The sequence below is a fragment of the Thamnophis sirtalis genome, unplaced genomic scaffold, assembly GCF_051295495.1.
Source record: "Thamnophis sirtalis isolate CommonGarterSnake01/CBP01778 unplaced genomic scaffold, rThaSir2_p1.2 scaffold_2, whole genome shotgun sequence".
NCBI lineage: Eukaryota > Metazoa > Chordata > Lepidosauria > Squamata > Natricidae > Thamnophis > Thamnophis sirtalis.
The window spans coordinates 71,247,030-71,260,687 of NW_028261382.1; the positions used below are offsets into that span (position 1 = coordinate 71,247,030).

At 44.3% G+C, this 13,658-nt stretch overlaps 1 protein-coding gene across 1 annotated transcript in view; it reads right to left on the minus strand.

Annotated features, from left to right (window-relative positions):
- The window catches only part of ANTXR1 (ANTXR cell adhesion molecule 1), a 132,698-nt gene that overhangs the window by 111,713 nt on the left and 7,327 nt on the right, over positions 1 to 13,658 (minus strand). Inside the window, exons 2-3 of the mRNA XM_087706052.1 lie at positions 7,185 to 7,256; positions 3,928 to 3,999 (exon numbers count right to left, since the gene is read on the minus strand). Coding sequence (XP_087562178.1) covers positions 3,928 to 3,999; positions 7,185 to 7,256 — 144 coding nt within the window. The remainder of the gene's footprint in view (positions 1 to 3,927; positions 4,000 to 7,184; positions 7,257 to 13,658) is intronic.

Here is a 13,658-nt window from a genome sequence, read left to right on the forward strand (position 1 = left end):
CATCTATCTATCTATCTATCTATCTATCTTTCTTTCTTTCTTTCTTTCTTTCTTTCTTTCTTTTATCTATCATCAGTGGTGGGATTCATAATTTGTTACTACCCGTTCTGTGGGCATGGCTTTGTGGGTGTGGCTTTGTGGGCGTGGCAGGGGAAGGATACTGCAAAATCCCCATTCCCACCCCACCCCACTAACCTGCCTTCCAGCTCCGTTCTTCTCTTCAGGGCAACAAAAGAAGATCAGCTGGGAGGAGAACTGGCAAATAGGCTGGCAGGGTGGGGCCAGCCGATTTGCCGATTCTCCGAACTACTCAAAATTTCTGCTACCGCGTTTCCCCGAAAATATGACCTGTCCTGAAATTAAAGCCTTGCCACATATTTTGGGTGGGCAAAAATATTACCCCCCCAAAAAATAAGCCCCTTGGACAACCCCCCTTTGGCCAGGCAGAGCACCACTCGCCGACCTAGTGGTATTCCGAAAGCGCCAAGTCACAGGAACAAGGTGGGGGGCAAAGGCGTTCACGTTGCTTGGTGCTTTTGGGGTACCGCTAGGTCGGTCAGCAGCGCTGTGCCCAGCTGAAGAAGTGGGGTTGCTGGGCAGCTGCTCCCTTGCGACCAGGCTCCCAAAGAGCCAGACACAGCCTCAGAGTCGAATGGCTGTGTTGCGCTGTCGCAGCAGCAACACAGCAGCCATGAGGTGACCACGCTCGCAAGCAGCCACCCGACAACCCCCCTTTCCAGCCGGGCACAGAGCTGCTGACCGACCTAACGGTACCTGGAAGCCACCAAGCAATGCAAGCGCCTGTTTGCTGCCCTCCACCTCCCGCGGTTCGGTGCCTTCGGAATGCCCCTAGTTGAGTGAATGGGGCTCTGCATAGCTGGAGAGGGGGGGTTACACCGCTTGGGTCCTCCGTGCTTTGAAAGCCACAAAAAAAAAAACAAGCAGCGGGCAGCACCAGCAGTGGAGATGCCCTGGCTCTGCAGGTACTGTAGCGTTAGCCAAGGGCATTGTGAGCCTGCAAGTCGCGCGAGCTGGGAGTGGAAAAACCGCTCGTGCAACCCCCCTCTCCAGCCATGCAGAGCCCCATTCACTCACCTAGGGGAATTCTGAAGGCGGCGAGCCACGGGAGGCGGAGGGCGGCAAACAGGCGCTCGCGTTGCTTGGTGCCTTCTGGGTACTGCTAGGTCAGTCAGTGGCTGGAAAGGGGGGTTGCCAGGTGGCTGCTTGCGAGCGTGGTCACCTCATGGCTGCTGTCTTGCTGCTGCGATGGCGCAAAACAGCCATTCGACTCTGAGGCTGTGCCCGGCCCTTCGGGAGCCCGGTTACAAGGGAGCAACCACCCTCCCCTTTAATAAGCCCAAGGCCATATTTTGTGGGTCAAAAAAAAAATAAGGCCCTGTCGTATTTTTGGGGAAACATGGTACCGGTTCTCCAGAACCTGTCAGAACTGGCTGAATACCATCATCTGTCCATCATCTGTATCCATATTTCTATCTACCACCCTCTCTCATCCATCATCTATCCATCTATCCATCCATCCACCCATCCTTCCTTCCACCCACCTATCCTTTTCTGCAGAAATTCAACAGCAAATTTCACAGTCCCTGCATACCATTGAAGCTACATAATGAAATACGTTGAGTGCACATTATCAGGATTAATTTTGAGCCACACCAAGGCCTGACACAAGATATCTCTTCCTTGCGGAGTCAGTATGACACACCAGGCTAACCTAAAAGGGATAATTTGTAGCTTATCTGTTTGGGCAGGAACCTTCTGTGAGGACTGCAAATGTATGTTACTGCCCCAGGTTTAACAAGGTGTAAGAATTCAAACTGTGTCCTTTCAAGAGACAAAGAGAACGATGTCAACAGGGCTGAGAGGACAGGCGTTGCTTGGGTCAAATAAAATGGCAGTTATGATCAGGCAATTGAGGCCCCGCCCCCTTTAAACCAGAAAAAAGGGTGGGGCCTCAATTTGCTGCTACCATCTTGACTTTTTTTGAGCCTCTTCTCTAATGGACAGTTCTGAACCCACACCTGCCAGCAGGCAAAGCAAAAAACAGCTGTGTCCTTCTTCTCTTCCTCCATCTTCCCTGACTCCTTACACCGCCTGGCCTCGGGTTGGTGCTGAGGCTCAGGACCCCGGACAGCATCCCGAAATTCGGGGTAGCTGGTGGAGTATTTTAAGGGAGATTCGGGTTAATGTCAGGGTTCCAAATAGCATCCAAAAGTAAATCAGAGTCCAAGGCAAAGTATTGCTCAATGTTCCAATTTATGAAGAGAGCTATGTTGGCACATCTGGAAAAACCCGAATCTGAAAGCTTCCCGGTTTCCCCCACCTAGTTGGAAGTTCAAGATCTTGCCTCCACACCCACAAGTCCATCCCATGGTCCAATCTCCCACTGCCATGCTGGCAGTTCTACCCAACCAGTTCCGGTCAGGTGCAGAGGTACAAAGACAAAGGATGATGACCTTGGCTTTCTAGAAAGAATTTTGTTATGGCTACATCGCATCTAACTCCATACAATCCCCCCTCCCATTTTCCCACAATAGAAAATGCATAGTAGAATAATAGAAAGTGTGGCAGGCCAAAGATCCAAAAGAGAAGATGGCTGCAGGCCTGACAAGCCGGGTAGTAAGATCTGAATGCTTCCTAGATATACATTGAAAAGCCAAGCAAAGTTCAGCGCTGGCCAAAACCCAGATGTCATAGATTCTAGACTAGCGGTGTCCAGCCTTGGCAGCTTTAGGACCTATGGACTTCAACTCCCAGAATTCATCATCCAGCTGCAAATTATCAATCCAAGAGGTGTAATGGCTCAGTGGTTAAAGATGCTGAGTTTGTCAGTTGGAAAGCCGGATCCTGAGTCCGACACCCAGAGGCATGTGATGGGGTGAGTTCCTGTTCCTTGCCCCACCTCTTTCCCACCAAGCAGTTCGAAAGCATGCAACTGCAAATAAATAAATAGGTATCACTTCAGTGGGAATGTGACAGCGTTCTGTGAACCTCAGTGTATAGTCATGCTGGCCACAGGACCACAAAAACTGTCTTCAAATGCTGCCTCTCTTGGTCAGGAAACAGAGATGAGCACCATGCCTTAAAATTGGACACAATTGGACACGGGAAACCTTTGCCTTTATCTCAACTATGGCAACTTTAAGATATGTGGATTTCCACAGCCAGAATTTCTCATGATGACTGAGGAATTCTGGGAGTTGAAGTCCAGCTATCTTAATGGTGCTATGGTTGTATGGTTGAGAAACATGGGTTTAGTGCACGGCATAAAGCTGTGCTTACAGTTTACAGAGCTGCAAAACACTCTCTCTCTTTCTCTCTCTCTCCCTCCCTCCATCTCTCTCTCTCTCTCTCTCTCTCTCTCTCTCTCTCTCTCTCTCTCTCTTTCTCTCTCTCTCTCTCTCTCACACACACACACACACACACCCTTCACCTGCTGTCTTTCCCCCTTTATCTTGCATTTAGCTTTGAACCTATTTTTTCCTGCTCTCTTTTCAAAGATACTCAGACTCAAGGTCTCTACTCCTCCTGGGATCCTATGTAACGTCTACAACAGGTTAGTAGTCGTTGCTGTTCTCAAAAATAGCAAACACAGTCACTGACAAATTGAAATTCCTCTCTGGGTAAAACAGGAGAGTTGTACTACTTTTTTTTTTTTTAAGAGCAGCGATCTTGGCCCTAAAACCTCCTTTCAACCTTTGGCTGAAAAAGTCCGATCCCTACTCAACACCCTCCAAATTTCTCCTAAGGATCATTTTGTGGGTTTGAAAGAAGTGATCCTGAAGAAATGAGAACCCCAAGCCGATTTAATACCTTGCTCATGCTTGCTACCCAGTGTGCAATATCAACATTTGTGTGCAGAGTAACACCTAGGTCCTAGGACAGGTAGCACCCCTCCTTCTTCCTCACCTGTCTTCTGTCAGGTCCATGAGGGTTGAGCCTTGATTGGAGAAGACAATGAAGGACATTCTCAACTGGGGGCTGCAGAAAGAAAGACAGCAAAATGAGGACCTTCCTTCCTCCCTCGCTCTTTCCTTCCTTCCTCTTTTCTCCCTCGCTCTTTCCTTCCTTCCTCCCTCTTTCTTTCCTTTCTCTTATCTTCTTTCTTTCCTCCTTCCTTCCTACATCTTTCATTCCTCCCTTCCTCTTTCCTCCCTCCCTCCTTCCTCTTTCCCTCTTCCCTCCCTCTTTCCTCCTTCCTTCCTTTCTCCTTCCCTCCTTCCTTCCTCCCTCCTCTTTCCTTCCTTCCTTCCTTCCTTCCTTCCTTCCTTCCTTCCTTCCTTCCTTCCTTCCTTCCTTCTAGAATGCAATATTGCAGGCTAATTCTGCCAACTGCAAACAGTTCAATTCTGACTGGCTCAAGGTTGACTCAGCCTTACATCCTTCCGTGGTGGGTCAAATGAGGACTCAGATTGTTGGGAGTAAGAGGCTGACTCTGTAAACCACTTAGAGAGAGCTGTAAAGTGATATATAAGTCTAAGGGCTATTGCTAATGTCCTCCCTTCCTCCCTCCCTCCCTCCCTCCCTCAGTGAAACATGGCAATATTCCTCTTCCCAGATGAATGTGTGAAGTGCCTCTACTGGCTGTTCACAAGAGGCAGTCAGAAAAGCCAAGATGGGATTGTGGAAATGAAACCTCCTCTCTTTTTGTGTGCATTCCATGTGCGGCTGCTTCGGCAGACTGCATATAATTTTTGGCGCTGCTGGTAGGAAGAGATCCATTCCTTACATCATTCCGAAGGCACGCCTCTTCTACAAATATAAATTAATCTCAGGATCATTTTTGGATGCTCTGCTCTGAGCAGAGCCAGGGATATATTTACAGTACTCAATAAGGGTTTTATTCCATTTTAACAAAAAAAAAAAAGACAAATCAAGGAGATTTGCAAAAGTTGTTTGCAATCTTGAAAAAATCTTGAGACAATTCTCCACCCTTTACTGAATCACAACTTTCCTCTCATAGATCCTTTCGTGACAACTCAGTTAAAGTATATTTCATTGTTTACTAGGTTTAGAACCAGACCTTGAGACTCAAATGTGGCAATATTCTTCCTTTAGAAAAACTAGACCTCCTTGAAAACAATAAATCAGGTTCTGATAAATTTCTGGAGTTTGTGCTCATAAAAACACTCAGGGAAACAAACTGTTTGGAATTCCTTGAAACTTGTGTTCCTTTTCTTCATTTAAGAGGAAATCCAGTTCCAGGCAATAACAACAACAAAAAAGCAAAACAAACACTGTGTTTTTCTCAATTATTTTGAAATTGCTCAATAAATTTCCTTCAGCTACAAGAATCGCTGAGAATCAAACAAGCAACCAGGTTTAAGAGGGAAAAATTGAGTCAAGGGGAAAAAATGAGAATAGAATACAGAATTAGAATTCAGAACAGATTAGAATTTAGAATGGAATAGAATTTAGAATAGAATAGAATAGAATAGAGTAGAATTAGAATTAGAATTCAGGTTTTAAGAGGGCCAGACAAGGAAAAAATGAGAATAAAATAGAATTCACAATAGAATAGAATAAAATAGAGTAGAATAGAATAGAGCATAGAGTAGAATAGAATTTGAATTCAGAATAGAGTAGAATTTCAATTCAGAATAGAATTTAGAGTAGAATTAGAATTCAGAATAGAATTCTAATTCTAATTCAGAATAGAATAGAATTTAGAGTAGAGTAGAGTCAAGTAGAGTAGAATTAGAATTCAAAATTCAGAATAGAACAGAACAGAATATTCTTTATTGGACAAGTGTGAGTAGACACCCAAAGAATTTGTCTCTGGTGCAGAAGCTCTCAGCATACATGCAAAGCAACATAGTAATAGTAATCATAATATGATACCAATAAGAGGAAAGTAGTAGAGAAGATGAGAAGGATAATAGCAGTAATACTACATCCATACAACATGGGTAAAAACAATACTGTGGGAATTAGGTGTTCAGCAGAATGATGGCCAGAGAGAAAAACTGTCTCTGAGTCTAGTTGCTTTGGCATTCAGTACCCTATAGCGCCATCCTGAGGGGAGGATTTGAAACAGTTTATGTACAGGATGTGAGAGGGTCTACAGATATTTGCTCAGCCCTTTTTCCGACCTGTGCAATCTACAGGTCTTTGATGGAAGGCAGGCTGGTTGCAATTGTTTTTTCTGCAGTCCTAACTATCCGTTGAAGTCTGTCCCTCCCCTGCTGTACCAAGCCAGACAGTTATAGATGCACAAATGACAGACTCAATAATTCATCTGTAAAACTGTCTCAGCAGCTCCTGGGGCAGTCTGAACTTTCTGCGTTGATGCAAGAAGAGCATTCTTTGTTGTGCCTTTTTTTATGATGGTTCTAATGCAGGGCTGTCCAAACTTGGGAACTTTAAGACTTGTGGACTTCAACTCCCAGAATTCCCCAGCCTAATTTACACTCTTGTAATCCCTTCCTCTGCAATCTCTCCACTTAGATCGGAGGTCTTCAAATTCCCGCCTGGGGAATTCTGGGAGTTGAAGTCCACAAGTCTTAAAGTTTCCAAGTTTGGACACCCCTGTTCTAATGTTAGGTGTCTATTTTAAATCCTAAGAGATTACAGGACCCCAAAACTTGAAGGATTCTACTCCCGATACTGAAAAGAACATCTACTTGACTCTCTTGTAGACTACATCATGATTAGACATCAAGGCCACAGTCAACGCACTTGAGCATCACAACTGCTGTGATTTTAGAGTAAACATGCAGATGGGCCAAGGCAGATGGCTCAGCCCACTGCAACCCACATCTTATGCCCATGATGGCAAACCTATGGCATGTGTGGCAGAGGTGGCATGCAGGGCCCCCTCTGTGGGCGCATGTGCCATCGCCAGCTGCTCTTCTACTTTCTGGCACGCACATGTGTGCCAGCCGGCTGGTCTTCATGTGTGTGCCGGAGTCCCAGGAACCCAAAGACCAGCTGGCTGGTGCGCATGCAGTCTTTGCACCTCGTCTTCAAGTTTCCGGTGCTGTAGTGTGTGCAAAGACCACCTGGCCGGTGCGTATGCATGTGCCGGGAACTTGGAGACCACATGCAGACCAGTCAGCTCGTCTTAAAGTTTCCAGAGCTCTGGTGTACAGACACATTCCGGTTTGGCCACTTGGTGCTGAAAAGTTTCATCATCCCTGTCCTGTCAGCCGGCCATAATTTCTTACCTTATAAATTTGTGAGCCAGATGTTCCACAAAGTAATAGATTTCACTCCAGTGGTGTAGGACACTTCCTGATCTGGAAAAAAAGAGAGCGCATGCCAGAGAATATTGACTTGGGTCATTTTACACTGTCTTTTTAAAAGTGTTTGGCAATTGTTGCGTGGGCGACACCCAATTTTGCCATGGTTGTTAAGTGAATCAGAGTTTTTAACTGAATTCAGCTTTCCCCATAGATTTTGCTTGTTGGAAGCCAGCTGGGAAGGTTACAAAAGCTAATCACATCACCCTGGTGATGTCCAGGGTGAATTCTGATAACAGAAAAAGACTCAAAAGTAATTGTATGAAATTCCTTTTCATACTGGCACCCCCAGTGGGTCTCCTTGGTGAGCTTGCCTTCAGAAGTTGTGAATGCCCCAACACTGGAAGTCTTTAAGAAGATGTTGGACAGCCATTTATCTGAAGTGGTGTAGGATTTCCTGCCTAGGCAGGGGGTTGGACTAGAAGACCTCCAAGGTCCCTTCCAAGTCTGCTATTGTATCTAGCTGCTTTTTATTGATTCCTAAGGCTGTAAGGGAACTAAAAAGTCTTCTAGTCCAGCCCCCTGCCCTTTATTTCATTCCAGACAAATGATTGTCTGGTCTTTTCAATGAAAGAGAGATTCCAGATCTCTGTTTTTGCTGCATTCACACCGTCCATCTTTAGTTGTTTTGAAATGCCATCTGAAGAGGTTGTTTCAAACTGCATTTGATGCCACAGAAGTGCCAACCCTGCCAATTATAGAACATCCCAACAAGTCTTTTCTTGTTCAAAAGCATTTCTTCATACTTGATTATTCAGCATAAAACTCAAGATAATTCACTATGACATGTAAAAAATAAATGATGTGTTTAAAAAGGACAGATTGTTTCGCTTTCCAATAACCCAAACAAGTCACCATTCTCAATTTTCTTCTTCTAACCTAATAACATGAGTTAATGTAGCCAGATCTCTGTTTTCTGACTCACCCACTGAATATCCTTGGCCTATAAAGCTCTGCTTATCCAAATTGTGTTTGAAACATCTCTACAGGGAAATTAATTTCTGAAGTTCATCACATGTATAAAAAAAATAGCTGTAGGATTAAACCACAGTTTGCTCTCCTGCTTTGTAGAGCTAACTCAAAGCCCAAAGTGGCTTGGGAATAAACCCCCCTCTTAGATTTGCAAGTGGGGTGGGGAGGCAGCTCATTCTGATGCATCCACAGGAAAGGGAAGGAAAGGGGTTTGCTGAGGAAAGCAATAATTCCAGCAGAATTGACTCTTTTTAATTTCCTGTCCACAAGCGTCCAAAGAAAGGCCAATGAAGAGAATTCCGGCCAATGAAGAGAATTGTGTAATCGGCAAAACTGATGCAAAGACATTGTGATATGTGCAACATCATCAGGTCTAAGCGAGGAGAGAAGCAACCTGGAATTAAGGAGAAACTTCCTAACAGTGAGGACAATTAACCAGTGGAACAGCTTGCCACCAGAAGTTGTGGGTGCTCCATCAATGGAAGTATTTAAGAAGAGATTGGATAACCATTTGTCTGAAATAGTATAGGGTTTCCTGCCTAAGCAGGGGTTGGACTAGAAGACCTCCAATATACCTTCCAACTCTGTTATTCTGTTCTATTCAGCCAGTGGAACAGCTTGCCACCAGAAGTTGTAGGTGCTCCATCACTGGAAGCTTTTAAGAAGAGATTTGACTGGGATGGTATACAATCTCCTGCTTGAGGAGTGGTTAGACTAGAAGACCTCAAAGGTCCCTTCCATCTATTCTGTTCTGTTCTATTCTATTTTATTATTCTATTATATTCAGATACAGATCGTAGAACAAGACGGATGGTAGATTATTTTGAGTCATATAAATGAGCAAGAATGATAAGCCGCATTTGCAAATGGCTGAGAACAGAGCAATTTAAGCTTCTCTCCATTTCTAATTTTATACTCATTTCTTTTCCCAATCAACAAGTTTAGTTCTTACCAAAGTTTGCCCCAAGGACTTTGTGCATTAATTTCTTCAAATAAAATCCTTTTTTTTTTTTGTAATGCCTTTTTTTTTTTTACAATAAATCACATTAGGTTGATGAATATCTGCATTTTAAGTAATAAACACTTCTTTATTCCCTCTTTGGAAACAGCTGTCCTCAAACCCCAGAAAGGCAGCTTACACAGATCCTAGCTTTGGAGCGAGAGGTCTCCAGGGGAAGCTCAAAAGAAGCCAAGATGGTTGATGACGATGCAACAGAAGTTGCCATTCGGACTTTTTTTGACCAACCCCTGTGGCTGCCCTTCCTTTGAGATCTCCCTGCACTACAAGACGGCCTGAAAAAGTTTCCACATTCTGCTTCCTTTGCAGAGATGCAGCTGAGAAGCAGAGGGCGAGGAAAGCTTGATTGATTTTCCATGGCTTTTAGCAAGAGGCAGGAAGCAGGAGGGAAGGACATGGCCTGCATCAGACCCACGGACCGGAGGGGCTGTGAATGAATTTGGGGGTGGGTGGGTGCTGAGCCTGGTCTCCCCAGACAAAAGATTTGCATTCTGGGTAGTTTTCCACGCCACTTCCTCAATTCGCCACACAACTACATCTTGAAGAGGTTTTCCCCCCCCCCTCCACTTGGAACAAGGACCCAAACATCTAAAATTACAGCTCATTTTTCCATGAGATCTTCCCACACAAAGCCTCACGCAGAAAAATGCTCCCCCCGCCACCCCAGGTTGCATGCCAGCAAAGAAAAAAAAAGAAAAAAGAGGGGGGAGGAAAATCATTTGGAGGACGACGTTTTCCCTTCTGGATGTGGTGCCCAGATTGAACGAAGGGCTCAAAAACCCCAAAGATTTTCGCCCGGGGAAAAAATTGGAGGAAAGGAAGAAAAAAAGAAGAATGAGATTGCCACAGTTAAAGGGATTAAACATGTTCAAAATGATCTGGGAATTGGAGAGTTTGCATAAGCTAATGTTGCATTTTGAAGGGCACGGATTATCTTTTCCTGGATTTTTTTCCCCATTCAAGGTTTTTTATTTTTTAATACAATTTATACATATTATAGGAAGAAAGAGTTGTCCGAGTCTTTTCTTTTACATCCTCTAAATTACATAGTCCTTTTTACATCATAGTTTTGTTTTCACTATTGAATTCTGGAAGGAGGGACGCCTATTTTACATGGCTCATGAATATTTAACATTCACCTTCGGCCAAATTATTCTCTTCCATTATTTTCCATCTTTATAGTTATTTTTTTCTTAATACATAAACAATATCAATTGCCCCTTCAAAGTTACACCAAATTTTCCTTATTTTCTCCATTGTTATATTTTGCTATAAACAGCGTTTATACTCTAATTCAATTTAAGCACAGAGAGCATTTTTTTTCCCCAAAAAATTTCTACCATCTTTTCCTGGCTTTGGATTCCTCCGTTGGCCTTTCTGTCAGCTGCCTTAATTGCTCTTGAGATGAAAGGGATGGTTTTTATTGATGGAGCTATTTTGACTGCTTTCGCAAAGTACTATATTTTTACTTTTTTTCTTCTTGGGTCTGCAAAGTGGTCTGTAAATACTATGAATAAATTAGGAAGCACATTTCCTGCGCGGGGAAGAGGGCAAGAAAAAAAACTGAATCCCATCCCTGAGGCCCACGACATCCAGAGTTTCTTTGATTGACATTTGCACGGAAATCGCTCTTAGGAAATTGACAGGGGTTTTTTGGAGCAGTAGCTAATGTGCTTTCACTGTTCCGCAGAATTGGGATAGTAAATAAGACAGATAATCCTCGACGTACGACCCCAATTGAGCCAAAAATTTTGTTGCTAAGTGAGACAGTGGTTAAATGAACTTGCCCTATTTTACAACCTTTCTTGCCATAGTTGTTAAGTAAATCACTGCAGTTGTTAAGACTGTTGTAAAGCGAATCAGGCTTCCCCCTTGACTCTGCTTGTCAGAAGGTCATAAAAGGTGATCACATCATCCTGGGACGTTGCAACCGTCATAAATATGAGTAAGGTGCTGAGGGTCTGTATTTTGACCATGCGATCAAAACATCCACTGTATGGCTGGCTATATGTCCTTGGGAATGAGTGGAATGGGCAGAAGAAGAGATGGTTAGAGAGGATACAAGGAGGATTATTGGACGACAAGAAGGTTCTTGGTTGAAGAAAAGGCTGAGGGAAGCGTATCTCTCTTATTTTGAGAGCTTTGTTGTGATAGCCCTCTTCAAGGACTTGTAAAAATGACACCCAAATTTGCCATCCAATAACAGAGGACATGGAACAAGAGTCTTCAGCTATATCACAGTAGATTCTAGTTGAACTTCATCATCACGAGTGCAGTTGAACAATGGAACCGTTGGCCGAGAGAGGTGAGGGACTCCTCTTCATTAGATGGGCCCAAGCGAAGGCTGGACAACCGTCTCCTGTGGAGACTTGAATTTGGATTCCTGCCTGGGGAAGAGATGGACCTTGATGGTTAAACTGGTTGTTTTCAATTCTAGGGTTCTGCAATTTGATGCTTGGATTACCTTCTTCCCAGGATCATTTGTGTTTTTTAGTTGCGATGTCGTGGCCGACCCATCGCAACCCCATGGACAACGTTCCTCCAAGCGTTCCTGTCCTCCACCATCCTCTGTAGTCCATTTAAGCTCACGCCGACTGCTTCGGTGATTCCATCCAGCCACCTCATTCTCTGTAGTCCCCTTCTTCTTTTGCCCTCCATCGTTCCCAGCATGAGGCTCTTATCCAGGGAGTCCATCTTCCTTCTCATTAGGTCTTTGGGTTTCCTCTTCAGGATCTGGCCTTCTAAAGAGCAGTCAAGGTTGATTTCCTCTAGGACTGACCGGCTGGATGGCCTTGCAGTGCAAGGGACTCCCAGGAGTCTTCTCCAGCACCATTCAAAGGCCTCCATTCTTTAGCGCTCAGCCTTCCTTATGGCCCAACTTTCACAGCCATCCATTGCAACTGGGAAAACCATAGCCTTGACTATACGCACTTTTGTTGGTAGGTTGATGTCTCTGCTTTTTAGGATGCTGTCTAGATTTGCCATCGCTTTCCTCCCCAGGAGCGTCCAGGATCATAGAAAATGGCTTTTACCACTTTCCAACTGTTTTTGGTCCTGTTTTAAAAAATGACCAATACAGAAGGAACCAGGCAGAAATAATTCCTTAGATCTCTTTTTTTAATGTATGTTGAACACATAGCTAAGCCAAGATCATCTGGATCTCTTTCCTCACACCCCCAAGGGCCCCCCATCAGTGTCGGACTGCTTCCTTTTCTCAGTTTATTTTGGAGAGCTCCGTATGGACCAACCTCCAGGCCTAGCTGAGAAAGAGATCTCAAATTAAAAATAAAAAAGTAGTAAATGAGACGTGGGGGGGGGGGATGAGGTAACAGGATAATAAGATAATCGCAGGAAAAGTCAAAAGAAGTATTCATGTCAAAATTCCCAGAATAGAAACTGTTTTATTCCTTTTGAATAAACTACCCAACTGAACGAGGCAGACTTCAAAAGTCATTGACAAAACACTTCAAAACACATTTGAACCAGAAATTTCTTATAAAAAGAAATAGAGCACTTCCGAATGATCCAAACGTTTGAGAGATGTCAACATATTATATCTTACTTAAGGATCCCTGCTGAAAACTTCCTAAAAGGCAGCCATCCATCCAAATATGGGCCTCTTGAACCAAAAATGGCTTCTCTACCAGCCAATTCTTCAATAATTCTATATATCAAGGTAAAGGTTTCCCTTGTCCAGTTGTGCCTGAGTCCAGTCGTGCCTAGAAAGAGTGCAGAGAAGAGCAACCAGGATGATGAGGGGACTGGAGGCTAAAACATACGATGAACGGTTGCAGGAACTGGGCACAGCTGGTCTAGGGAAGAGAAGGACCAGGGGAGACATGAGAGCATCTTCCAATATTTGAGGGGCTGCCACAGAGAGGAGGGGGTCTGGCTATTTCCAAAGCACCCAAAGGCCAGATAAGGAATAATGGATGGAAACTGAGCAAGGAGAGATTCAACCTGGAAATAAGGAGGAATTTTCTGACAGTGAGAAGAATCAACCAAGGGAACAGAAGTTCCCTTCAGACATTGTGGGAGCTTCATCCCTGGAGGCTTTCAAGAAGATACTGGGCTGCCATCTGTCAGAAATGGTGTAGGGTCTCCTGCTTGGGTGGGGGGTTAGACTAGATGACCTACAAAGTCCCTTCCAACTCTGTTAATCTGTATCCAGTTCCCCTGATCCTATGAAGGCTCCACACCTGATGAAGAATGAGCTGGATACACAGACATACTTCATGAGGCGTTAAGACCAGGAGTCCAAACAGGAATAACATCTGTATCAATTCTAGGGGACGGTGCTCAACTCCACTTTCTAGCCAAGGAACCTAGCATTGTCCAAAGAGACTTCCGTGGTCGTGTGGCTAGCATGACTATACCCCAAGGCACTTAGAACACTGTTACCTTCCCTT